This window comes from Gigantopelta aegis, chromosome 10 (genome assembly GCF_016097555.1).
Source record: "Gigantopelta aegis isolate Gae_Host chromosome 10, Gae_host_genome, whole genome shotgun sequence".
Lineage (NCBI taxonomy): Eukaryota > Metazoa > Mollusca > Gastropoda > Neomphalida > Peltospiridae > Gigantopelta > Gigantopelta aegis.
The window spans coordinates 89,213,790-89,240,058 of NC_054708.1; the positions used below are offsets into that span (position 1 = coordinate 89,213,790).

The window sequence follows — 26,269 nt, forward strand, 5'->3', positions numbered from 1 at the left end:
ACTTATCACCAATCACAGGACTTGTGGTGTTCACTTCTCTGTGAAACTATTACAACCAACACACTCACACTTATCACCAATCACAGGACTTGTGGTGTTCACTTCTCTATGAAACTATTACAACCAACACACTCACATTTATCCCCAATCACAGGACTTGTGGTGTTCACTTCTCTATGAAACTATTACAATCAACACACTGACATTTATCACCAATCACAAGACTTGTGGTGTTCACTTCTCTATCAAACGATTACAACCAACACACTCACATTTATCACCAATCACAGGACTTGTGGTGTTCACTTCTCTGTGAAACTATTACAACCAACACACTCACACTTATCACCAATCACAGGACTTATGGTGTTCACTTCTCTGTGAAACTATTACAACCAACACACTCACACTTATCACCAATCACAGGACTTGTGGTGCTCACTTCTCTATGAAACTATTACAACCAACACACTGACATATATCCCTAGCCACAGGACTTGTGGTGTTCACTTCTCTATGAAACGATTACAACCAACACACTCACACTTATCACCAATCACAGGACTTGTGGTGTTCACTTCTCTGTGAAACTATTACAACCAACACACTCACACTTATCACCAATCACAGGACTTGTGGTGTTCACTTCTCTATGAAACTATTACAACCAACAAACTCACATTTATCCCCAATCACAGGACTTGTGGTGTTCACTTCTCTATCAAACTATTACAACCAACACACTCACATTTATCACCAATCACAGGACTTGTGGCGTTCACTTCTCTGTGAAACTATTACAACCAACACACTCACACTTATCACCAATCACAGGATTTGTGGTGTTCACTTCTCTGTGAAACTATTACAACCAACACACTCACATTTATCACCAATCACAGAACTTGTGGAGTTCACTTCTCTGTGAAACTATTACAACCAACACACTCACATTTATCACCAATCAAAGGACTTGTGGTGTTCACTTGTCTGTGAAACTATTACAACCAACACACTCACACTTATCACCAATCACAGGACTTGTGGCGTTCACTTCTCTGTGAAACTATTTCAACCAACACACTCACATTTATCACCAATCACAGGACTTGTGGTGTTCACTTCTCTGTGAAACTATTACAACCAACACACTCACATTTATCCCCAATCACAGGACTTGTGGTGTTCACTTCTCTGTGAAACTATTACAACCAACACACTGATATTTATCACCAATCACAGGACTTGTGGTGTTCACTTCTCTGTGAAACTATTACAACCAACACACTGACATATATCCCTAGCCACAGGACTTGTGGTGTTCACTTCTCTGTGAAACTATTACAACCAACACACTCACATATATCCCTAACCATGGGACTTGTGGTGTTCACTTCTCTGTGAAACTATTACAACCAACACACTCACATTTATCACCAATCACAGAACTTGTGGTGTTCACTTCTCTATGAAACTATTACAATCAACACACTCACACTTATCCCCAATCACAGGACTTGTGGTGTTCACTTCTCTATGAAACTATTACAACCAACACACTCACACTTATCCCCAATCACAGGACTTGTGGTGTTCACTTCTCTATGAAACTATTACAACCAACACACTCACACTTATCACCAATCACAGGATTTGTTGTGTTCACGTCTCTATGAAACTATTACAATCAACACACTCACACTTATCACCAATCACAGGACTTGTTGTGTTCACGTCTCTATGAAACTATTACAACCAACACACTCACACTTATCACCAATCACAGGACTTGTGGTGTTCACTTCTCTCTCAAACTATTACAACCAACACACTCACATTTATAACCAATCACAGGACTTGTGGCGTTCACTTCTCTGTGAAACTATTACAACCAACACACTCACACTTATCACCAATCACAGGACTTGTGGTGTTCACTTCTCTATCAACTATTACAACCAACACACTCACACTTATCACCAATCACGGGACTCGTGGTGTTCACTTCTCTGTGAAACTATTACAACCAACACACTCACACTTATCACCAATCACAGGACTTGTGGTGTTCACTTCTCTATGAAACTATTACAATCAACACACTCACACTTATCACCAATCACAGGATTTGTTGTGTTCACGTCTCTATGAAACTATTACAATCAACACACTCACACTTATCACCAATCACAGGACTTGTGGTGTTCACTTCTCTGTGAAACTATTACAACCAACACACTCACACTTATCAACAATCACAGGACTTGTGGCGTTCACTTCTCTGTGAAACTATTACAACCAACACACTGACATATATCCCTAACCACAGAACTTGTGGTGTTCACTTCTCTGTGAAACTATTACAACCAACACACTGACATATATCCCTAGCCACAGGACTTGTGGTGTTCACTTCTCTGTGAAACTATTACAACCAACACAATCACATATATCCCTAACCACAGGACTTGTGGTGTTCACTTCTCTGTGAAACTATTACAATCAACACACTCACATTTATCACCAATCACAGAACTTGTGGTGTTCACTTCTCTATGAAACTATTACAATCAACAGACTCACATTTATCATCAATCACAGGACTTGTGGTGTTCACTTCTCTGTGAAACTATTACAACCAACACACTGACATATATCCCTAGCCACAGGACTTGTGGTGTTCACTTCTCTATGAAACGATTACAACCAACACACTCACACTTATCACCAATCACAGGACTTGTGGTGTTCACTTCTCTATGAAACTATTACAACCAACACACTGATATTTATCACCAATCACAGGACTTGTGGTGTTCACTTCTCTGTGAAACTATTACAACCAACACACTGATATTTATCACCAATCACAGGACTTGTGGTGTTCACTTCTCTGTGAAACTATTACAACCAACACACTGACATATATCCCTAGCCACAGGACTTGTGGTGTTCACTTCTCTGTGAAACTATTACAACCAACACACTCACATATATCCCTAACCATGGGACTTGTGGTGTTCACTTCTCTGTGAAACTATTACAACCAACACACTCACATTTATCACCAATCACAGAACTTGTGGTGTTCACTTCTCTATGAAACTATTACAATCAACACACTCACACTTATCCCCAATCACAGGACTTGTGGTGTTCACTTCTCTATGAAACTATTACAACCAACACACTCACACTTATCCCCAATCACAGGACTTGTGGTGTTCACTTCTCTATGAAACTATTACAACCAACACACTCACACTTATCACCAATCACAGGATTTGTTGTGTTCACGTCTCTATGAAACTATTACAATCAACACACTCACACTTATCACCAATCACAGGACTTGTTGTGTTCACGTCTCTATGAAACTATTACAACCAACACACTCACACTTATCACCAATCACAGGACTTGTGGTGTTCACTTCTCTCTCAAACTATTACAACCAACACACTCACATTTATAACCAATCACAGGACTTGTGGCGTTCACTTCTCTGTGAAACTATTACAACCAACACACTCACACTTATCACCAATCACAGGACTTGTGGTGTTCACTTCTCTATGAAACTATTACAACCAACACACTCACACTTATCACCAATCACAGGACTTGTGGTGTTCACTTCTCTATGAAACTATTACAACCAACACACTCACACTTATCACCAATCACAGGACTTGTGGTGTTCACTTCTCTATGAAACTATTACAACCAACACACTCACATTTATCACCAATCACAGGACTTGTGGTGTTCACTTCTCTGTGAAACTATTACAACCAACACACTCACACTTATCAACAATCACAGGACTTGTGGCGTTCACTTCTCTGTGAAACTATTACAACCAACACACTGACATATATCCCTAGCCACAGGACTTGTGGTGTTCACTTCTCTGTGAAACTATTACAACCAACACACTCACATATATCCCTAACGACAGGACTTGTGGTGTTCACTTCTCTGTGAAACTATTACAATCAACACACTCACATTTATCACCAATCACAGAACTTGTGGTGTTCACTTCTCTATGAAACTATTACAATCAACAGACTCACATTTATCATCAATCACAGGACTTGTGGTGTTCACTTCTCTGTGAAACTATTACAACCAACACACTGATATTTATCACCAATCACAGGACTTGTGGTGTTCACTTCTCTGTGAAACTATTACAACCAACACACTGACATATATCCCTAGCCACAGGACTTGTGGTGTTCACTTCTCTATGAAACGATTACAACCAACACACTCACACTTATCACCAATCACAGGACTTGTGGTGTTCACTTCTCTATGAAACTATTACAACCAACACACTCACACTTATCACCAATCACAGGACTTGTGGTGTTCACGTCTCTATGAAACTATTACAATCAACACACTCACAATTATCACCAATCACAGGACTTGTGGTGTTCACGTCTCTATGAAACTATTTCAACCAACACACTCACATTTATCACCAATCACAGGACTTGTGGTGTTCACTTCTCTATGAAAAACACCTCAATCTTTGACCTAGCAGGATGTTATTTGGTTTACCTATAATGTAACCAGTGGGAAGCATATGGCAAAATAACGTTAAAATAAATAAAATTAAATGAGAGTGCTCGTCGTTGCATGGGTACTTGAGTCCTGTGAACAAACTTGAGTCTTTCTAGACTGGGCCCGAGTACTTGTGGAGAGCCTACTTGTAATAAAGTAAACCATTCTGATTACAAACTAACTTTAACTTGGATTTGGATTTCGTTTTGCATATGGGCAAGGCCTGTGAGATTAGAACACTTCATAAAATCTAAGTAGCATTTGTCTAGCCTGTACCGATGTGGTTTGTTGGAAACGGTATATGTGGTTCATAAAAATGTATGATGCTATTATGAAGTTGTGGCCCTACTGCTAACCAAAACAAGAGAACCAGTGAGGTACACGACACACTCCTGAGCAGGCGGATGGAGAAGCACACACATTGTTGAATGTGTTATATCAACTGATAAGAAAGATATGGCCCAGACAAGGATTTCCTTCATTGTGTAGTAAAGCATGTAAAGTAGGTCGCAGTGACCTAGTTATGATACGCAACACACCACTATCCCAAGTTGTACATATATGCAAGGCTTGACCATCCTACATGTATCTGAATTAATAAAAACAATATGAAAAGCTTATCAATGGATGGACAGACAACACCATACGATAATAAGACCCAGCAAACACATGCATAAAAAACCCTGTCAATTTTGCATGTGGCCACAAGTATTTGTTGCCAGAGACATGTTACTGTTCTCATCTCCAGCCATTATACCCCAAACCCCCCTCTCAGCCTGTATGTTCTCGTTGCCAGCCACTATACCCCAAACCCCCCTCTTCACTCAGCCCGTGTGTTCTCATTTCCAGACACTATACCCCAAACCCTCCTCTCAGCCCATGTGTTATCATCTCCAGCCACTATACCCCAAACCCTCCTCTCCTCTCAGCCTGTGTGTTCTCGTTGCCAGCCACTATACCCCAAACCCTCCTCTTCACTCAGCCCGTGTGTTCTCATCTCCAGCCACTATACCCCAAACCCTCCTCTCAGCCTGTATGTTCTCGTTGCCAGCCACTATACCCCAAACCCTCCTCTTCACTCAGCCTGTGTGTTCTCATTGCCAGCCACTATACCCCAAACCCTCCTCTCCTCTCAGCCTGTGTGTTCTCATTGCAAGCCGCTATACCCCAAACCCTCCTCTTCACTCAGCCCGTGTGTTCTCATTGCCAGCCACTATACCCCAAACCCTCCTCTCAGCCTGTATGTTCTCGTTGCCAGCCACTATACCCCAAACCCCCCTCTTCACTCAGCCCGTGTGTTCTCATTGCCAGCCACTATACCCCAAACCCTCCTCTTCACTCAGCCCGTGTGTTCTCATCTCCAGCCACTATACCCCAAACCCTCCTCTCAGCCTGTATGTTCTCGTTGCCAGCCACTACACCCCAAACACTCCTCTCAGCCCGTGTGTTCTCATCTCCAGTCACTATACCCCAAACCCTCCTCTCCTCTCAGCTCGTGTGTTCTCATTTCCAGCCACTATACCCAAACCCTCCTCTCCTCTCAGCACGTGTGTTCTCATCTCCAGCCACTATACCCCAAACCCTCCTCTCCTCTCAGCATGCGTGTTCTCATTTCCAGCCACTATACCCCAAACTGTCCTCTCCTCTCAGCTCGTGTGTTCTCAATTCCAGCCACTATACCCCAAACCCTCCTCTCCTCTCAGCACGTGTGTTCTCATCTCCAACCACTATACCCCAAACCCTCCTCTCAGCTCGTGTGTTCTCATCTCCAGCCACTATACCCCAAACCCTCCTCTCCTCTCAGCCCGTGTGTTCTCATTTCCAGCCACTATACCCCAAACTCTCCTCTCAGCCTGTGTGTTCTCATTTCCAGCCACTATACCCCAAACCCTCCTCTCCTCTCGTGTGTTCTCATTTCCAGCCACTATACCCCAAACTCTCCTCTCAGCCTCCTCTCTATACCCCAAACCCTCCTCTCAGCTCGTGTGTTCTCATTTCTAGCCACTATACCCCAAACTGTCCTCTCCTGTCAGCCCGTGTGTTCTCATTTCCAGTCACTATACCCCAAACCCTCCTCTCAGCTCATGTGTTCTCATCTCCAGCCACTATACCCCAAACCCTCCTCTCCTCTCAGCCCGTGTGTTCTCATCTCCAGCCACTATACCCCAAACCCTCCTCTGCTCTCAGCCCGTGTGTTCTCATCATGTTCTCATCTCCAGCCAGTATACCCCAAACCCTCCTCTCCTCTCAACCTGTGTGTTCTCATTGCCAGCCACTATACCCCAAACCCTCCTCTTCACTCAGCTCGTGTGTTCTCATTGCCAGCCACTATAGCCCAAACCCTCCTCTCAGCCTGTATGTTCTCGTTGCCAGCCACTATCCAGCCACTACCCCAAACTCCTCCTCTCAGCCTGTCATCTCCAGCCACTATACCCAAACCCTCCTCTCCTCTCAGCCCGTGTGTTCTCATTTCCAGCCACTATACCCCAAACTATCCTCTCAGCCTGTGTGTTTCTCTCAGCCCGTGTGTTCTCATTTCCAGCCACTTACCCCAAACTCTCCTCTCAGCTACTATAGCCCCAAACCCTCCTCTCCTCAAACTGTCTCTCCTGTCAGCCCGTGTGTTCTCATTTCCAGTCACTATACCCCAAACCCTCCTCTCAGCTCATGTGTTCTCATCTCCAGCCACTATACCCCAAACCCTCCTCTCCTCTCAGCCCGTGTGTTCTCATCTCCAGCCACTATACCCCAAACCCTCCTCTGCTCTCAGCCCGTGTGTTCTCATCATGTTCTCATCTCCAGCCAGTATACCCCAAACCCTCCTCTCCTCTCAACCTGTGTGTTCTCATTGCCAGCCACTATACCCCAAACCCTCCTCTTCACTCAGCTCGTGTGTTCTCATTGCCAGCCACTATAGCCCAAACCCTCCTCTCAGCCTGTATGTTCTCGTTGCCAGCTACTATACCCCAAACCATCCTCTTCACTCAGCCCGTGTGTTCTCATCTCCAGCCACTATACCCCAAACCCTCCTCTCCTCTCAGCCTGTGTGTTCTCATTGCCAGCCACTATACCCCAAACCCTCCTCTCCTCTCAGCCCGTGTGTTCTCATCTCAGCTCTCCTCTCAGCCCGTGTGTTCTCATCTCCAGCCACTATACCCCAAACCATCCTCTCCTCTCAGCCCGTGTGTTCTCATTTCCAGTCACTACCCTCCTCTCAGCTCATGTGTTCTCATCTCCAGCCACTATACCCCAAACCCTCCTCTCAGCTCATGTGTTCTCATCTCCAGCCACTATACCCCAAACCCTCCTCTCCTCTCAGCCCGTGTGTTCTCATCTCCAGCCACTATACCCCAAACCCTCCTCTGCTATTGCCGTAGGTGCCCTTGTTACTGGACGCGGTGCCCCGATAAATTGCACTGTGTCCACGGCCATAAGTAGCCGTGGTTGCCTTCCTTGTATGCCCTAGTGCCCTTCTCATGCCTGGTACCAAATAAATTGAACTTTGCAGCATTTGTCACTTGCCGTGTATTCGTCCATAAGAACAGAAATCCAAAGAAATTATTGCCGACTCTCAGACACGCAATTTCGATGGGCACAGCCATATTGTTATTGTTTACAAGCCAGAGGTTGGGGGGGGGGGGGGGGGGGGGGGTGGGGGGAGAAAAGGCGAAATAGACTGCTATTGCTTTAATAATAATCATTTATTGAATTAATGGACTTTTTATTATTAAAATTTTGAAATATAAATATTTATATGTCGGGACTAAATAATTGTTTCTGTGCTCAGGTCAAAAGGGTATAAATTATAAAATAAAGTATTTCCCTAAAAGAGGGAGTTTTTGATTGAGCAATTGATTGGCTCCAAAATAAAAACAATACCGGCTACAAGGGAATTACAAAGCCAAGATCTAAAAGCGATAATGGGAGAGATGCACTTTTTTTATAGGACGTTTCACGGTGACATCACACGCCGAGTCACGTGATCGACTGAATCCATTTGGCTGGCAAAATACTGTAAACTGGCTGTATTGCTGTGTATTTCAAGTGGGTTTTTTTTTAAATATAAAGAGTAAATCTGGTTATAAAAAAGGGAAAAATGAAGATAAACTGTAGTGAATTGCCAGTTTGAATCAAAATTTGAAAAACCTATTAAAATTAGTTTTCAAATTTTGCTAAAATCAACGATTTACTACCGTTTTTCTTCTGTTTCGCTTAGTTTTAGTCTTAAAATTACTCGTTTGTTGAGAGAAAAATCATCACTTACTTTATTTCATTCATTGTGTGTCCTGTGGAATGGAACCTCATCTCTCACTCGCATCAGTGAAAACTTTACAGAAAGTGGCCTTGGTGCCCTACCCTTGAAAGAAATGTTGCCCTTGGTGCCCTACCCACTGGCCTTCGTGCCCCAAAAATTTCCTCAAACCCAAAGCCAAAATGGCCATGCCCTGATTTTTTTTTAATTCTACCCCTGCTATACCCCAAACCCTCCTCTGCTCTCAGCCTGTGTGTTCTCATCTCCAGCCACTAAACCCCAAACCATCCTTTCCTCTCAGCCCATGTGTTCTCATTTCCAGCCACTATACCCCAAACCATCCTCTCCTCTCAGCCCGTGTGTTCTCATCTCCCAGCCACTATACCCCAAACCATCCTCTCCTCTCAGCCCGTGTGTTCTCATCTCCAGCCACTATACCCCAAACCATCCTCTCCTCTCAGCCCGTGTGTTCTCATTTCCAGGAAGACAAATCTCTTTCTTACAGGACATATTTCTTTTCACCTGTTATTTTAACAAACCAAAATAAGACTGGGCCAGATTTTAATTCCTGTTTGAAGCCCTGTGATTCCCAACACTAATTTGCTTGTTCTTCAATAACTACAGGTATACCTGATTTGCCTTTCTTCTTCAGGTAGACACTGTATGTTAAAGGTGAGTCATTATCCTTGTACCCAGGACAGGACACGGTGAATTTGGTGATGAGAGCCTGGCCAGACGTCGGATCTACAGAACATGATCCGCCAATAGGTGGTTTGTTGGTGGTAAACCGATATTTAACTTTCACCACTGATTCATTCTTCTTATAGAAAACTAAAAACAAAATCAGGAAAAAAAGCCTTCAAAAATGTCACAACATATTTTCTAGGAATCCCATATTTCATCTATAATGACAACTCCTCTGAAATTTGAACCATGAATACACAAAATACTTTTTAAAATATGATCATGGGCAAATATTTTAAATCTGTGAATTAAAATTTTAACCACCCTATTTATTATTAGTTCTTTCTTAAATCAGTGAATTAAAATTTTAACCACCTATTTATTATTAGTTCTTTCTGTCTTTTTTTTTACAGGCAGTGACTGATAGTGACTGTTATTCATCCATAATTAAAAGAAAATAAATGACAAGCAATGTTTATAATTACAAACAAAACGTCTATTAAGTTGATTTTTTTTAAATCAGTTTTTAACATTTTTTCCATGACCTGTCTAATGACGTCCCATTTGACATAATGGCCTAATTTTTAAGGTTTATTTTAGCGATGTCGGCGAATCAGAATGTAGTAAATCGTGTAAGGGCGGGAACTCTGTAATTATTTTTGTTATTGTTTTGTTATTTAGTTTCTCACTATTACTGTGAATTTCACATTGACAGCCATTGCTCTCCTACATAATTCCTGGAGAGCAGTTTATTGGTCACCATCGATTTTGAACTGTAACATGAACATAATTGAGACACATTTCATATATTCTTCCTATCAGCAATTTAGCAACTGATCTAGTGGTTGTAAAGAATTTACCAGCCAGCGTACCATCATTTTATTTTCGCAGGATAATTTTTTTGCTATTTAATGAAAATGCGTCGAATCACAAGCATTTATTTTCGCGCATGCCCCATCCCTTCCTCCAATAAAAAACATGAAGTACCGGTACTGGTGCCAGAGGCTCACATAATACAATTTTTATTCCTAATATATGATACGAAAAACTGTCTGTCTGTCTCTGTCTCTGTCTCTGTCTCACTCACTCACTCACTCACTCACTCACTCACTCACTCACTCACTCACTCACTCACTCACTCACACTCTCTCTCTCTCTCTCTCTCTCTCTCTCTCTCCCTCCCTCCCTCCCTCCCTCCCTCCCTCTCTCCCTCCCCTCTCTCTCTCTCTCTCTCTCTCTCTCTCTCTCTCTCTCTCTCTCTCTCTCTCTCTCTCTCTCTCTCTCTCTCTCTCTCTCTCTCTCTCTCTCTCTCTCTCTCTCTCTCTATGTATATATATGAAGAGTTCAGGTTATATATATATATCTATGACAAAAAGGACACTTGGTCAAAAACAAAATCAAACCCCAAACGACAAATCAATACATGTTGAAATATTTTGATCAACACTACATTATTTACCTTTCTTTCATACCGATTTACAAAACTGAAGTGACATCCCTCAAGTATTTGATAGAAGAATTTATTCAAAACAGCAACATACTTTCTAAAAAAAGTTTTATTTATAGGAACTACTGACCTTTGACCGGCCCTGTTTCCTGGGAATTAAGCTCAATTGAAACCACTATCAAAATGGAACCATTTTTGTTAGCAAAAACAGAACAAATATGGCTACAACGGTACCTCAATTTATTGGTGAAAATGATACTTTTAACCTTTTTTTTTTTCTTTTTTTTTACCATTTAAATGTATTGGTGAAATTGATTGCATTTCACAGACTTCTAGCTAGCTGCTAATACTTCTATCTTCCCCATATAGACATAAAAATAAAAGTAATAAATGATTAATATAGATGTTGTTTTATTGAAGATATCATCGTTCACAACTTGTAATGATACCATTTTAGCTATATATTTTTGGTTCCATTTTACTCATATAGCCATAGATTGTGGTGCCGTTTCAGTCAATGCTAGGTTCTGTTTTGTCCAATTTGATTCCATTTTTATTTGGGGCCGCTTTGGTATGGTTCCGTTTTCGCTATAACCCGTTTCTAGAATGTCACACTGTCATCTATTGGCAATGCGGTGCATGTATTGTTGTGTATTTCGACATCATTCTGAACCGTTTATTTGAATGGTTTGCAATTCTTCCATGGCTGATCATTTGTCTGATGCGGAGTTGCAAATTAAAGCAAAAAATAAAACTAATAAAACTAACTAAATAAATAAAATTATAATACAGTCAGTCAGAAAAAGATAGATCACCTATCGGACTGGTAGTTGCATTTTTAACTCATCCATCAGAATTTTTACTCGCATTTGGTGAGCAGGTGAGTACTTTCTGTACCTTTGCAATATATACTAATTCAATTGTTAAATTAAACAGGAGAAAAAAGCTGTGAAAGTAAAATTAAAAGTTATAACAAAATTTGGCATTTTTAGTGCTCTACAAAACAAGTTCAAATTTACTCTTCCCTGGCCAGTAAAGTATAATATTTTAGTCGCCAGCCACTTATATTTAGTAGCCAGCTAATATATACTTATGATTAAATCGATTCATCTTCCATTTTACGGCACATTACTAATGTCGTAATTGTTATTAGGAATGCATTCGAATGAACTCATGAAGAGGTGATTCCTAGTTGTTAAATAGTAATTACAAGTTACTGTTTGTGTCCGGTTCCACTAAAACAGTGAACGACTATTAACTATCATTGTCAAATTCCGTACCCAATAATTGTAGTAAACGAATTTAAGCGAATTACTAATTAATATCAGTTCTATAAAGAAAACTGAACAAAAAAACAGGTTTGGGACAAAATTCATGGTTTATTAAATTGAATACACATAGTATTCATCCGCATTCATATTAATAGACAATACATTTTAACAAAATTATTATAAACCATGTATTCCAAATACTAACTACAATCTACATACTACTACATACAATAAACTAATACATTAATAAAATATTAAAAATATGTACCAGGGAGGGAAGGTGGGCGAAATTTTACAAATAAAAAGGCGGCCGTTTTCTGCAATTAAACAATAGGTAGTGCCAAATGCAAGTGGCTTGCTGCGATTTCAAACCTGATTTCACTCTGATAGGTTGAAAGGTCTCCTTACGACTCGGTGATTGGTCAATTGCTAGATATGCATGGACATTTTAAAAAAATTTAAAATGCGACTTTTAATTTCCATAATAAACTTTTGCCTCCATCTAGATTATAATCTCATATATAAATGTAGCTACAAAAAAAATTTCACTTAAATTTAAGAATTAATTTCTTCCTTCCTTCCTAAATCCCTGGCAACAACAAGGCGACACTCATTAGTCGCCGATGTCAGCTGACCCTTTTTATTTATATGTCGACAAACCAGACCAAAACAAATACATGATGCATTAATACAAGATGTGCTAAATCCCTTCTATTAATATTATATTATATAAAATAATATTCCCTTTTAATGGCACTGCTCATTAAAAGTTAAATAAAAGCATTGTAATAATATCTACCAGGCTTTAACGTGTTACTAGTAGTTACCAATTGGCTACCTTACTTTTCGTTTAAATAATATTTATTTTCGTCACATACTGCCTTGTAAATCCATAAATACTGTTTTGTAAATAGTTGTGTCTTTAAAGCTGATTAAAATCGAGTCATGAAATTAGAAACATGTTTTCATCCTCCACTGGTGAACATGACTTCCTACGTGATTAAAACGACATTCACGACTGGAGAGGTCATTATTGTGGAGGGACTCGTTATCACGATAAGCATGAGACGATTGGAGCGCAGCATAACACATATACAAGCTGACATTTAAAATAATTAACGTCTGAGTTTCAAACAGACAAGTAAAGACACAGTGCATCAACAGTGTCACTTTAACACATAAATAAAACCTGGCTCTAAATGGGACCAACTTGGTCCAAAACTGAACTGGGGCAGAATTCTTTCCAAACGCTTTATATTCAAGTTAAGGGAGATAACATCATAACGAAGTATTACCTCCCCCTTAACGTCACCGTGTTTACGCTTGAATCCTGGAAAATCGTTATTCATAGTCAGATTAACCTGTCTCAAACAAACTACCAATAGAAAAAACGTTTTATGAAAGTTAAATTGCTACTGGTCCACAGTTTTTTCCGATGTCCAGTTTTGTTTACAGATTAAAGTAAGATTATTGGACAGTCGCCAACTGGCGAATGTGTTTTTATTTTTTAGACTCCAAGGAATGTTTTAAGTCGCCATGGCGAGTATTTTACTCACTTTGTAGAGCACTGATTTTGGAGAAAATAAGATATTTTAAAATAAAATCTGTTCAGGATAGAATGGTAATGATTCCATTATACATTTATCCTCCCAATATTGCACACAGACACAAAGCACATATTACACTTACTGTGAAGATCAAACTGGTAGGTGCAAGATGCTTGGAGTGTCCCTGGTGGCAAGACCATTGTTTTTTTGTTGTATCCAGTCGGCGACTTGGACACCCAGTCTGCCAATGGCAGTATCTGCATGGGTAAGAGATCCGATTGTTTTGATAGTTTCCATACATATGCCGATACGACCAATCCAGATGGCCCACAGTTTTCACAATTTACTTCCAGTGCCAGAAGTTTAGATGGAAGGACTTTCGTAGTATTACAGTTCAAACGACAGCTGGAAAAAGAACACTCCAGAATGCATCACTTGTACATAATCCATGACATCTTTGTTAAAAACAAACATCAACATCAAAACATTTTATAAATACTAACCTTTATAGCTATATATACCGGCCTTGGTGGCGTCGTGGTTAGGTCATCAGACTACAGGCTGGAAAGGTACTGGGTTCGGATCCCAGTCGAGGCATGGGATTTTTAATCCAGATACCGACTCCAAACCCTGAGAGAGTGCTCTGCAAGGCTCAATGGGTAGGTGTAAGCCACTTGCACCGACCAGTGCTCCATAACTGTTTCAACAAAGGCCATGGTTTGTGCAATCCTGCCTGTGGGAAGCACAAATAAAAGATCCCTTGCTGCTTGTCATAAAAGAGTAGCCTATGTGGCGACAGCGGGTTTCCTCTAAAAAACAGTGTCAGAATGACCATATGTTTGACATCCAATAGCCAATGATAAGATAAAAAATCAATGTGCTCTAGTGGCATCGTTAAATAAAACAAACTTAACTTTATTTTTATAGCTATATGCCAGAAATTATTCCATAGAGAGGAATAGTTTTTTTACTAGTTTTTAGTCTTTGGATTGAACAAATAGGCTATGATGTAGTATCAATTCTTTGGATTAAACGAATAGACTATGATGTTGTATGAATTCTTTGGATTAAAAGAATAGACTATGATGTTGTATCAATTCTTTGGATTAAACGAATAGGCTATGATGTAGTATCAATTCTTTGGATTGAACAAATAGACTATGATGTTGTATCAATTCTTTGGATTAAACGAATAGACTATGATGTTGTATCAATTCTTTGGATTGAACGAATAGACTATGATGTTGTATCAATTCTTTGGATTGAGTGATAGACTATGATGTTGTATCAATTCTTTGGATTGAACAAATAGACTATGATGTTGTATCAATTCTTTGGATTGAACAAATAGGTTAAGATGATGTATCAATTCTTTGGATTGAACAAATAGGCTATGATGTTATATCACTAGGATGACAGAGTTTTATTTTACAGGAAGATAAAACATTAATATTAATAACTGTATCAGGATACAAGATAAATTAACAAAAACAGACAGAAGTTACTTCACTTCTCCTTCCAATTAATTCATTGAGACATAGTGCAACAACATAGTTTTACAGTAAACTCTCTCTAACATGTCTAACTCCATTTTATTGAACATAAAGTTAAACTCACATTAAGTTAAACTCCCATTTTCTTAAACATCAAGGTAAACTCCCATTTTCTTAAACATCAAGTTAAACTCACATTAAGTTGAACTCCCATTTTCTTAAACATCAAGTTAAACTCCCATTTTCTTGAACATCAAGGTAAACTCCCATTTTCTTAAACATCAAGGTAAACTCCCATTTTCTTAAACATCAAGTTAAACTCACATTAAGTTGAACTCCCATTTTCTTAAACATCAAGTTAAACTCCCATTTTCTTGAACATCAAGTTATCTCAAAACAAGAAATGGGTCCCGATCATTTCTTTATGCAAACATGTAAACGTTTCTGTATTTTGAACTTTGACATAAAATATACACATGCATTAAGGCATAAAATAAAAACTTGCAATGTTTCTTAGGTATTAACATTTGGGTATTTTCATCATCTAAATTTGTTTCATTTCTTATGTTAAACTGACGGTCTCTACCATGTTATAACATCATTTACTAATACAAAATACAAGGTCAAGTGCACTTTTGAAAACTGTGTGCTATGATTATGAAGGTAAACTGTCAAAAGTATATGATCACTTTGCAGTCTGCCACCATTGTTTCAAACAATGTATTAATAATGTTGTCAGTTTCTATCAAGATGTGCATTGTAGGGGTCCTATCAGAAATCTTGCGCTTTACGAAGAACATTCGGTTGAGGGTAGGGGAGTTTTGTTTGATCAATGCATTACAGCCTTCAAAATAAGCACTTGTCCGTTTATCCAGACAAGTGGAAGTTTACTCGGACAAGCATAATGTACCTTAGTGGTTATCTGTTGAACAAGTAATTTTTTTTATTACAAAGCAGTGTCATAATTTTGAGCAATTGTTGTACTTAAAAAAACACGAAATCAGCAGTGTTGCATTGCACAATGTTCTACAAGTATCGTGGTTTGAGTTAAATAAACATAGTCTTGATAACATAATAGTCTTAGCTCGTGAATAAATCAGCAGTGTCGCATCGCACAATGTTCTACAAATATCGTAGTTTGAGTTAAATAAACATAGTCTTGTTAACATAATAGTCTTAGCTCCTGAACAAACTGGAATACCTTCGAGTTGCGATTGAATTCCAATTCCCCACTAGGGACGTTTCGGCTGACATAAATAATTTATTTGATTGACAAATTATGTTCGATACCATTCCTATTTAAAAAGAGAAACAAAAGTTCAGTTTTGTGTTTAAGTTTAAGTTTTGTTGTTTAAGTTAGACACGTTAATCTAAGAATAAAAATATATTAGTTAACATTTATTATTTTATTATTTAGATGTAACTTATATTTACATATATCTACATGTGTATGCATTGAATTTTGTGAAATAAGTTACTTACAAATAATTTTGTATGACAAAACAAAATTATAATCGATCAACAAACCTGTGAAAAGGCGGGATAAACCTGATAACATAGTTTCTTGTTGATTTGTTATTAGGAATAGTGTGGAAATAAAAGGCCCGTTCTATATGAATAAAATTAAAAATATGGCTTGTCTTCCCACCACCGAGGTTGTGTCCATCCCCTACTCCAGATATTGTTCCTACAAGCATAAATAAGTGTCTGGTGATTTGAGCAATTTAGATGGGCTTTCAAAATAAAGTGTGTTGGACTGTTTATAAAAAACAAACATAAGTTTTAGAACTGGAGCTAAACAGTTTAAGTCCAACTAAGCCGTAAGTCCGGAGGAAAGATTGTTGGAAAGGTTGCCGTCTATGGTGTCCATGACGTTGAGGTTGGGGGTGTACTACCGGTAGACTGAGGCTGCTACTGTCCTGAAATGATTTAAAAAATCCGATGAATCGTCGGGTTGTCCATGTTAGATAGCAGCAGCCCCTGATGGTAGACGCCTGACAGTCGGACGGTAAAACACAAAGCTGGTGAATCGCTCTCTAGCACTACTTTATGTAATGCAAAGTCCCCCTCTGCACGGTTAGTTGGAAGCGGCTGGTAAAACTCGTGCTTCGGAATGCTGAAGAGCTGCCTGACATCCTCTTTGTTGCACTTGACAGGCCGTTGGTAGCGCTGATGAAGTTTGCCGGCCTGTAGTGCCCACTGTTCGGCTTGTCTCATGTCAGTCGACTAAGAGGAGGGCGTGGCTTGTCTTGTTGCTCGCTCGGTTGAACGGTTGCCTTCCTCTTCGCAACAGTGGCTGATTGAGCCTGCAACTCAACAGAGGCCTTCAGTGGTGCCGGTGGCTTTGCTTGAATCATGAAGATCGGAGAGAGTGGAGGGCCCCGGAACAGCTCTTCGCACATTGCTGTGTTTAGAACTGCCTCTGGTGTCTCTGGCTGAGCAGGCTCAATCCGATTCGTTGACTTGTACGGTCGGGCTGGGGGTGGCGTCACAGAAGGGGCCGCTGCTGGTAATTGAGCTACCGGTTTTGACCTCCCCCCCACCGTGCCACCCCATGCGCACATTTCCTTTCCTCTACCCCCTCTTCTTCTGTTGGACCCGTTCACCCATCACCAAAGTCACAGTTGCTCATGACTCGGTGTGTGCGATGTAATACTCAATTAGGTTTCCATAGGAAGCTACGAGTCCCCCCAGGTGGTGGTGGGGGGTAACTCAAGAGAGCACAAGACTACATCTGTTCTCATCGCTAGCTTGTACTGGAATGTGATAACCATGATGGAGTGGAATGGACTAGTGGTTAACATGCACATTCAGAGCAAGCTGTTGTAGCACATGCCTATCTTGGGCACAGGTATCGGCCTCAGGTAGTGGAGGGTGGAGGAGGGACCACCTGCACTGGCAGGTGCAAGGGAGCACCAGCAGCCCGACCGTGACCGGTAGCAGGCGGGCAGGCTTTTCTCCAGGCTTTTTTTAAGGCACTTACATAAAAAATAAAAATAAAATCCCAACCAAAATTATTGGGGGGTGGCCCTTACACCCCCACCCACCCCACCCCACCCCCCCCCGTCCCTTGATAAAATAAACTGAAACTAGTCTATTTACAAATTGGGGGGGGGGGGGCGTGACAGACGGTTGTTATGGGCGACTTGAGTAGCTTCGTAGGAGACTTTTAAACTTTGGCAACTAACATGTACATATTTCGAACTAGATGGTATAATGGCTGTAGAAAACGGTCCGCTGAAATTTACAGCGGAATGGTTCAAATTAAAAAGCAGTGCAACAACTTGGACAAAGTCTCTGTGACTCGTACCCGAGGGTTTTGATAACGCCAGATTAAAAGACTATCTCGTAAAAAGTATAAACAAAACATTTGACAGATTCCATAGGTTATGGCATCGACAGGTTATGGCATCGATCGATATATATATATATTTGAGAGAGAGAGAGAGAGAGAGAGAGAGAGAGAGAGAGAGAGAGAGAGAGAGAGAGAGAGAGAGAGAGAGAGAGAGAGAGAGAGAGAGAGAGAGAGAGATGGAACACACACACACACACACATATATATAGTCAAACCTGTCTTAAGCGGCCACACAAGGGAGTAGATAAACGTGGCCGATTAAGACAGGTGGCCGCTGAGTACAGGTTGCCACATATATAGTCTTTAAAAATTTGTTGTTGTTTCTTGTTTTACCGTCTGTACTGCTAATTAACGGATTTGTGCTTCATAGTTGACTATAAATCAACTTTTGACATGTTCTCCACATGTTTGTTTTCTTTTTCCATTTAATTATTTAATTCCGACTTCATGCGATGTATTGTTATAGTAAGTGAATCTACAAATGTCAAGCGTAGCCTGCCCAGAGGCAATTAGATGCATGTCAGATTCATACTTCATTAATTGATACACAGTGGAGATGTCGGGACTGAATGGGTACTAGTATTCCTGAAGGTGTGAAGATCGGTTATTTGCTGCACCTTATCGCTGTTGTTAAAATATCCCTTTTATATAAGAGTAAAACTTTACTGTGGCCGCTTAATGCAGGTATTTTAGCGATTTGGGATCTGATTTAGATGGCCGCTGGCCGCGTTAGACAGGTGACCGCTTATTACAGGTGCATTTACATTATAAATCGTTTGGGAGGAAAAAAATGGCCGCTTAAGGCAGGTGACCGCTGAGTACAGGTGGTGTTTTGTTGCATTTTTCTTAGTGTCTATCTAATTGGGAAAACTTTTAAAAAAAGAAGAGATTTTATGCTGTTACATGTATATCCATAAAGTGGGAATTTAAAAAAAAGTCTGTTTACCCATACACACGTTTTTATACAGTGTCAACATGAACGCATTGAGTATTATACAAAATATATTTATTTTCTTTACTGTTAATGTGTTTTCCACCATATCTAAGTATATAAAATACTAGACGGACCTGTGTAGGAACGTCCTGTACAGAGCCGTCATCACTCTATATATATTTATATATCATTATTATTATCATTATTATTATTATTATTATTATTATTTAAGGAGTGTCTGTTATTTCTTTTACGTTCATCGGGGTATGAACAAAATAAATCATCGGCGAAGCCGTTCTCACATAAGTTTGCGGATGATTTTTTTGTTCATACCTAGATGAACGTAAAAGTAATAACAGACAATACTTATAATTAAATTTGAAACACACTGAGTAATAATAACATTAAAAGTTCATATATATATATATATATATATATATATATATATATATATATATTCTGTTGAGTATTGTCCGAAATATACATATATTTTCTGTATATACAAAATATATATTTATTTTATTTTATTTACTGTTTACTACTATATCTAAGTAGAGAATACAAACCGCCCTGTATAGGAACGTTCTGTACAGAGCTGTCCTGACTACATATATTTTTTATATATTTACACACGCACATATTTTATTGAGTATAATCCGAAATATACATATATTTTCTTTATATACAAAATATATATTTATTTTCTTTACTGTTAATGTGTTTTCCACCATATCTAAGTATACTAGACCGCCCTGTGTAGGAATGTCCTGTACAGAACCGGTAAGGTTTTGGTCCCTTATGCGTTCACTGGCTTCCCTCCTACAAAATGTCCCGAACAAACCCTCGTACTTAGAGTAACATTAAAATCGTTTTCTACGTGAAACAATTACCCACAAACGTTTCCGATATCCATTGGCTGGATATCGATGGAAGGATAACGAATTTCCCGGACATATGCGATTGGAACAGTTAATAATTGAACAATGGTTGTGGCCTCCCATTGCTTTTGCCCCCCAATTTGCAGATAGGTCTATTTTGGCGAGATCTCGCGAAATCTCGCGGTTTGCGTCCTCGAGTAACTCCGCAATGGGCACATGCGCAGTGGAATGAGAAAGAGGTCTATTATTACTTTATGATTATTATGTCAGCATTCTGTTAAGACTGGGCAGTTAGTAAGGCGGATATGTGGCCAAATATAGGAGGATTGTGGCTTTGGTGGTAAAAGCACGAAAATTGGTACATTTGAAAGTTATTATATACTAAACGATTTCAGATATAGGGCCACGCTCAATTTTTCCCCTGGATGCCCAGAAATGACAAAATCCAATATGGCCGCCGTTCAAATTGTGAGAAATTATGAAGTCTAATATCTTCGCCAATAAATGACATAACAAGACGAATAAAACATATATTTATATGTTTTCAGCTATGAGGAATCCAATGGAATCATCGTTTTGATGATAACATGTACACAAATCAATATGTCAGACAAAAAATGTAAATTAGTTCGCGAAAAAATTGAAAATGCAGCAATTTTTCAAGGTTTAGGAAATAATTTAACACACATGTACAAAAATCACATAGTTTATTGTCAAAGAATATGACACCATAATATATAACCATGTGTTATCACATGCATGTACATGTGTATATCGTTATTCAAAACACTAACATAGAAATGAAACAATATTTTTTTAATGTCACCAGATGAGGAACAAAACAGCATATGAATAGACCATATATATCAAAGAAAACATCAAGCTCTGAGTGGCCCACTTATTGACACATTTATTGTACAAAAGAACGTAATTTTTGTATATAATTATAACTGATACCAATAACTGGACAAAACCTACAATACGAATCTACGTGTCCACACAAATCAAGAATAGTTAGCAACGGAACAACTAAACAACACAACTTAATGGCTATCATTGTGATCACAATTACCAGCGCAGTTGCAGAGTGACGTGCACTTCAGATCAGCTTTGACACATTTGCAGAGTCCCCTGCATCCCTTCTTACAGCCACACCGTAGCAACTCTGAACAGGACACTGCTGCTTCTGGCAACAATGTCCACAATGGCTCCCATCCTCCTGAAGTATTCTTTTTCCATCCCCATGACTCAGGCGAAGGAACATCTGGAGTTCGTATGTGTGCCTGCCCCCAAACATGTCCGCCCTGGTAAATGGCACGGTTTGCGTGCTGCAAAAGTGCTGCGCTAGTTGGTGGGATGGCATCGATGGATCTTGCTTTGGTAGTGAATAGATGTCTCCTGGCGGTAACTTCAAAACTCGTTCTGTCATATAGCAGCACTACGTACGACTCTAGTACTGACATACAATCATCATTGAAGCTTGCTGGCTTTGCAACAAGTTTCAAAAATACTGCAGTAACTGCATTGATTGATTTCCATGTGTCAAAGGCAGTTGTCTTGCCCCTTCCAGCAAACAAAGAGACTGTGTCACAACCAGTGAATGAGTGGAACATGGGAAGAGCTCGTACCTTTTCTGCACCCAAAGATGTGGCGATTTGATGAGCTGGGATGTATCGAAGGTGTTTGCCAGTACCAAACGCTATCCAAAGTTGCGTGTTCTCGAGTTGCACAGCAGTCGAGACAGCCAGGATGTCGACATCCGTGTCCACTGTACGCAGCATCAGCCTGCGATATCCTTTCTCTGCTGCATCCATGACGTGCAGAAACATCCTGGTGTCGACCTCTTCATGAGTACAAGGTGCCAACGATGAGACATCCTGATGAACATGAGAACAAAGCATATTCTCGCCGCATGTTGAGATCACTTCCTTCTCTGTCGAAAGATTTTCCACCACTTGATGTGCCAAGAAATCAAAGAGCTCAATTTTGTTATCATCTATTCTCAGAAACTCCTGCCAGTTTCCTGGGATTGAGTTGGCTATTGTGACACGCCTTCTGGCGCCCTTTCCTCGTTTCTCTCTTGTTGTATACTTTAGACTATCTTGGCGATACACATCCCAAATAATGTCAACTCTGTTGGAGTTTGCCAACTGTGCCTTGATGTACGGCAGGAACACTAGTGTGGCATAGTCTTGGAAGGTTTTCGCTCCCACTGGCCTCAGCATATTGACGATAGCAGCTCCATCCAGTATGATGACGTCAACTGTTGGCGGCTCGCCTTCAGATGTACAAAGCTTCTCTAGACAGTCGGTTAGATCCACTTTGGTACCAAGCCGTAGTTTTCCCAACTGAGAGAAGGCTGGCGGGTATGCATGGTTTTCATGCTTGAAGACGTTTTCCAAATCACCGTCACGTGTTTGGCATGCGATGTAAAGCCTGGAGAACAGTGCACAGTCACTCTTGAGCGATGCTACCATCTGTGTTGCTTTGGATGGAGTCCTTGTGGGTGGCCGGCTGAACAAGGCCAATCTGTTTTTGGGAATCGTATCAGATACAAGTGTTGTTCGCTGAATTATCCGCTGAGTGACATAGCTGTCATATTGGTCCTGACCCAGCTTCTCTATCCCATGAAAGGTTTTAGCTACAGCTTGATCTGGGATGTCTCTGGTATCTAGAACCAGAAGGTCGCCACTGTCTTCCATGAATGGATTACCGAGGTCTTTGATTACTTGCACAAGAGCCCTGACCTCGCTGGCAAAGGAGACTTGTGCGGGTGGTGTATGCTCATGATGCCTGACTTGGTCTTTCCCAGTGTTGTTATCCGAGCAAACTGTTTCGAAACTGTGTATGGCCCTCGCGATTTCTGGTCCAGCTACCATCCACCTCAGTAGAGCTCTAGGATTTTGCATCAACCCGATTGCCCCACCATCTCCCTTGATGATTTTTTGTTTTGTTCATGTGCCTGGTCGATAGCCATGGCTGAGAAGGGGCGAGTCGTCTTATGAACAATGAAGCTGCCTTGATCGAACTCCTTCGCTACATGGAGAAGTCGTTGGTGTAGTGTTGTCATATCACGTATGTGCACAGGAACCCATTGAGCATAGTGAGTGTGGTCCAAGGTAAAGAACCATGGAGCTAATGCCTTCAGCACAGGAACGTAGAGTAAAAAGTTACCATCACGAAGTGACCGCACATAGACCAGGACAAGGTGCATGGCCATATACCAGTAGTGGGACTGTGGAGAAACCTCAGCTTTCTTCACACACCAATCATCAAATGACAGTGGTGCACTTGTTTCCATGCTATACACATCATAAGCTGTGTGGAGCAAACTTGATAATGCACTGGAGGTGACTTGGTGTGCATGTCTAGTGTGCTTGACATGGGCACCTTTGAGAAAGGAGTCAGCCGTTCCTGTTGTCGCAATACCTGCTTGGGTAAGAACATTAGTCCAGCCACTGCCATCCAGCAAATCCCCGAGAGTGGTCAAAGCAGCCATTTCTTTATGCAACCCTCCAAGTAGGATGACAAAGTTCTCTTTGCCGTACACTTCTGGCCAGTTCCATTGGATGAGCTTTGCGATCGCGAACAAAGGCTGATCTACTGTGAGCACAGGAATCTGTCCAGGGTTCAGATGTTCGACAGCTTGTTTGATAACATCCATCGAATGACGAATCATGGCCACTGACTTTGAGTCGTCCGGAAACAATGGCAGAAGTGATGTGATGGTGACATCGAAGTTACGTGATTGTTTTTCATTCGAGTGGAATGCAGCCCAAGCAATCGGATCATCAATATTTTGGACCTGTTGATTTATGAGTCGCTGTGTGTTTTTCTGCCATTTCGTCTCGTCTTCAAGAGCCGCCTCCAGACGAGCAGTGTTACATGTGAGTGGACCTGTCGTCTCTGGGATTTCTGGATCTTTCTTTTTAAATGCTACTGGAGTCAGGATCATGTAGATTTCTGGAAGTTGTGGTATCTTCTTGTTTCCTGTCCCTGGTTGCAAGTTAGCTCTTTCTCGCTTGGTGCCATCAGTCTCTTTTTTACGATTTTGGAACAGCGATATGCCAGTGCCATGAAAGGAATCACGATCAGTGTTCAAGCTGGGATTGTGGTCAATGTTATCCACTAATTATCCAGAAATTATAACTAATTGAAATAGCAATTACAGTTTACATGCGATAGAACTATATTAACGTGAAGGCACTGAGACAATATTTAGAAGTAGAATCGACATAGCGAATACTAAAATCCAACGAAACACTTACCAGTATTACAATGACTTATATTTATCATGAATATCAGCTTAATTGGGATTTTAATGCCTTGTAGCGACAAATGAGTGGTGCCATTGGCTTCCTTATGTGTGAACACATATAAAACGATATGTTATTCATGTCTATGTGATATATATTCAGAAAGATATGACGTAAAATAGATTTTCACGATTCAGATGGCGGCCATCTTGGATTTCCCCACTTTATGGGTGTAAAAGGAAAAAATGTGCTTGGCCCTATATCTGAAATCATTTAGTATGTCATGATCATCAACTGTGCCAATTTTGGTGCTTTTACCACAAAAGCCACAATCATATCACATAACTGCCTAACTAAGTGTTCTCATTGTGTGAAAATTAAAGGTGGGCGGCTGAGCAACCCCCTCTGGATGAGGGGAAAAATTACCTGTGGAAAATAACTGTACACATCACCGCGAGACCCCCTGAAGCGCGGGAACCGTAGACGTGCTACATGTGCTACTAGGATAGACCGGTCAGACATAAGAAGAAACGTAAAAGTGTTTTGGAAATAACAACAAAAAAACCCCATAAAACAAAAAATACCCACACTATTTTTTGTGTGCAATGTAAAAAACAGTCGGTCCAGAAATAAATATCTTGTAGTAAATTCCATAGCATGAAAAAAGGCGTTCCCCGTGGGACGGACTACAAAAGTGAAATGCTTCCGTACAGATTAACGAATAGGCCTATGCCCTAAGTTTTACGAAAGTACATTTTTCAACGAAAGCGTCGTGTCAATCGATTATGCTTACAAATTGTAATAAGTATTATTAAAAAATATAGAAATTTAACATACTAGAAATCTTATTATATAATCAACATTCTAAATTTTATTAGTATATGTTTATTTTTATATTTCAAGCTAAATTTTACTTCATAAACAAAGTGACACGGATAAACAGTCGCATGCTTTTTGCAAGCTTACAGCAATTAAGTGTAACTTCCAAGAATGAACAGTTCTGAAACTGTTAGGGATACAGTGCGCTCCACGAAAGTTGGCATACAAAAACACTGTGTGACATCGGTTGTTTAGTGGGACCAAATGGAGCAATCCAATGTAAAGTTTTTATTAAAATAATTATTTTATTATTACTTTTAGACCAAGTTATAATCAATAACATATAGAAAAAACATTCAAAGATTTAATTTAATTGAGTTATAATTATTTAATACCTCCATGTAATTATGCAAATTAGGTGGGAACCCCATTATGTTCTCGAAATAAACTGATGTCAATGTGTAACTTATCAGTTCTTTTGTTTCTCCCACAGCCACGACAGCAGTAACTCGCCAGTAATACTATGCGTATATTATCAATATTGAATCTTAAAACTACCAAAAATATTTATAATGGTGCTTGAACCAGAAATACAACTTTATCATGTTATTTTTAAAAATCGTGAATATTCCGTTTCAGTTACTACATTCCGCGATTCCGTCCGTGATTGCAGAAAATCATCCCCTCTAATTATATTCCTAACAAAATAAAAAGTTTTTAATCTTTTATTAAGAATTACTGAATAAATAAATGAC

At 40.0% G+C, this 26,269-nt stretch overlaps 1 protein-coding gene across 3 annotated transcripts in view; it reads right to left on the reverse strand.

Annotated features, from left to right (window-relative positions):
- Positions 1 to 26,269, reverse strand: part of LOC121383076 (polycystic kidney disease protein 1-like 2) — a 307,953-nt gene that overhangs the window by 172,325 nt on the left and 109,359 nt on the right. For all 3 annotated transcript variants that reach the window (XR_005959252.1, XM_041512850.1, XM_041512851.1), the window contains exons 8-9: positions 13,922 to 14,184; positions 9,461 to 9,661 (exon numbers count right to left, since the gene is read on the reverse strand). Coding sequence is in view for 2 of the 3 variants with exons in the window: in XM_041512850.1 (XP_041368784.1) it covers positions 9,461 to 9,661; positions 13,922 to 14,184 (464 nt within the window). In the remaining variant the exon portion in view is untranslated. The remainder of the gene's footprint in view (positions 1 to 9,460; positions 9,662 to 13,921; positions 14,185 to 26,269) is intronic.